The sequence below is a fragment of the Triticum urartu genome, chromosome 1A, assembly GCF_056163025.1.
Source record: "Triticum urartu cultivar PI428250 chromosome 1A, HENAU_Tu73, whole genome shotgun sequence".
NCBI classification, from domain to species: Eukaryota; Viridiplantae; Streptophyta; class Magnoliopsida; order Poales; family Poaceae; genus Triticum; species Triticum urartu.
The window spans coordinates 328404430-328406062 of record NC_141873.1 but is presented as its reverse complement, the minus strand read 5'-3'; the positions used below and the strand labels follow the sequence as shown (position 1 = coordinate 328406062).

Here is a 1633-nt window from a genome sequence, read left to right as displayed (position 1 = left end):
CTATAAAACTGTAATTCTCTGGATAATAGATAATTCGCATAACAAGAAAAAAGAACATGCGGGCCGAATCTGGCAGGCTGGCCCAACAGGCATGGGTGTTGAATAACAATAAGTGCACTGAGCGCTAAACAGCACTAGTGCTATTGGGCCAAAGCCCAACAACAGATGGAGGTGGATCTCATCTTGCGGCCCAGCGAGGCCGGTCGGTGGGGATGGGCTGCGGATGTGGCTTGGGCCGGTTTGAGCTGTGTGTGGAGATGGACCGAGGCGAGGCGAGGCGAGTTGGACCTTGGTGCTGGCGGTGGCTGGCGACGTAGTTGACTGCTGCCTCCAGATCGAAACAAGGACCAAGGTCAACGCGGTCGAGGCAGGGGGGAGGAGTGGGACTGGGTGCTGGCCTCGTCCTCGCGTGCTCGCACGACAGAAGCAGGGGACGGCGTCGTGCTGGCTCGGCGCGGGACTTGGCAAGGCTCTGGCAGCAGGATCTTGCGTGGGGTCTCCGGTGACCAGGGGCAAAGGAGCAGCGAGGCAAGGGACTTGGCGCTGCGACGGAATCCTGCCAGATTCGGTGCAGCAGAGGTCACAGGCGAAGTGGGGGAAGGCAGGGCGTGGAGCTTCGGGTGGGCGTCCATGGCGATGCAGAGGATGGGGATGGCCTGGAGACAGCGGGTTTGCCTGTGGGAGCTCAAGTGACGAAGGGGAAACAGCATGAGGCGACATCCACGGGCGGCTATCCATGGCGCTCCTGCTCGGTGAAATGAAAAACGAGGGAGAGAGAGAGGTTAGCGGAGGCGGGAGGAGCATGGGAAGAAGGTAAAGCAGCAAGGACAACGCTCATCTGCTGGGTGCGTCGACGACGTGGCTGGCCGGACGGGGGCACGGACGCGGGGCTCCGGGAGAGCACCTGCTCGGGAGAGGATCGAGGAGGCTTGCGAGGTTGGGGATGAGGTTGAACGCGGAAGGCCAGCATTGGGTTGGTGTGGGAGCTCCTGGACAGGGGCTCGATTGGTGCGAGCAGGGGGGATCGAGCGAGGTGGATCGAAGGGGGTGATAACCCGCAAGTATAGGGGATCGCAACAGTTTTCGAGGGTAAAGTATTTAACCCAAATTTATCGATTCGACACAAGGGGAGCCAAAGAATACTCTCAAGTATTAGCAGCTGAGTTGTCAATTCAACCACACCTGGAAACTTAATATCTGTAGCAAAGTATTTAGTAGCAAAGTAATATGATAGTAGTGGTAACGGTAATAAAAGGTAACGGTAGTAAAAGCAATGTTTTTGGTATTTTGTAGTGATGATAGCAATAGCAACAGGAAAGTAAATAAGCGAAGAACAATATGTGGAAAGCTCGTAGGCAATGGATCGGTGATAGAGAATTATGCCGGATGCGGTTCATCATGTAACAGTAATAACCTAGGGTGACACAGAACTAGCTCCAGTTCGTCAATATAATGTAGGCATGTATTCTGAATATAGTCATACATGCTTATGGAAAAGAACTTGCATGACATCTTTTGTCCTACCCTCCTGTGGCAGCGGGGTCCTTACGGAAACTAAGGGATATTAAGGCCTCCTTTTAATAGAGAACCGGAACAAAGCATTAACACATAGTGAATACATGAACTCCTCAAA

The 1633-nt window shown here is 53.6% G+C and overlaps 1 protein-coding gene across 1 annotated transcript; it reads right to left on the bottom strand.

The window, feature by feature from the left end:
* On the bottom strand, positions 1–738 carry LOC147991080 (uncharacterized). Its single transcript, XM_087538519.1, has 2 exons — positions 136–738; positions 1–18 (listed from the first exon to the last, which is right to left on the bottom strand). Exons 1-2 carry the CDS (start codon positions 736–738, stop codon positions 1–3), a joined length of 621 nt encoding a protein of 206 aa, XP_087394645.1.
* Between the last annotated feature and the right edge of the window lie 895 nt (positions 739–1633).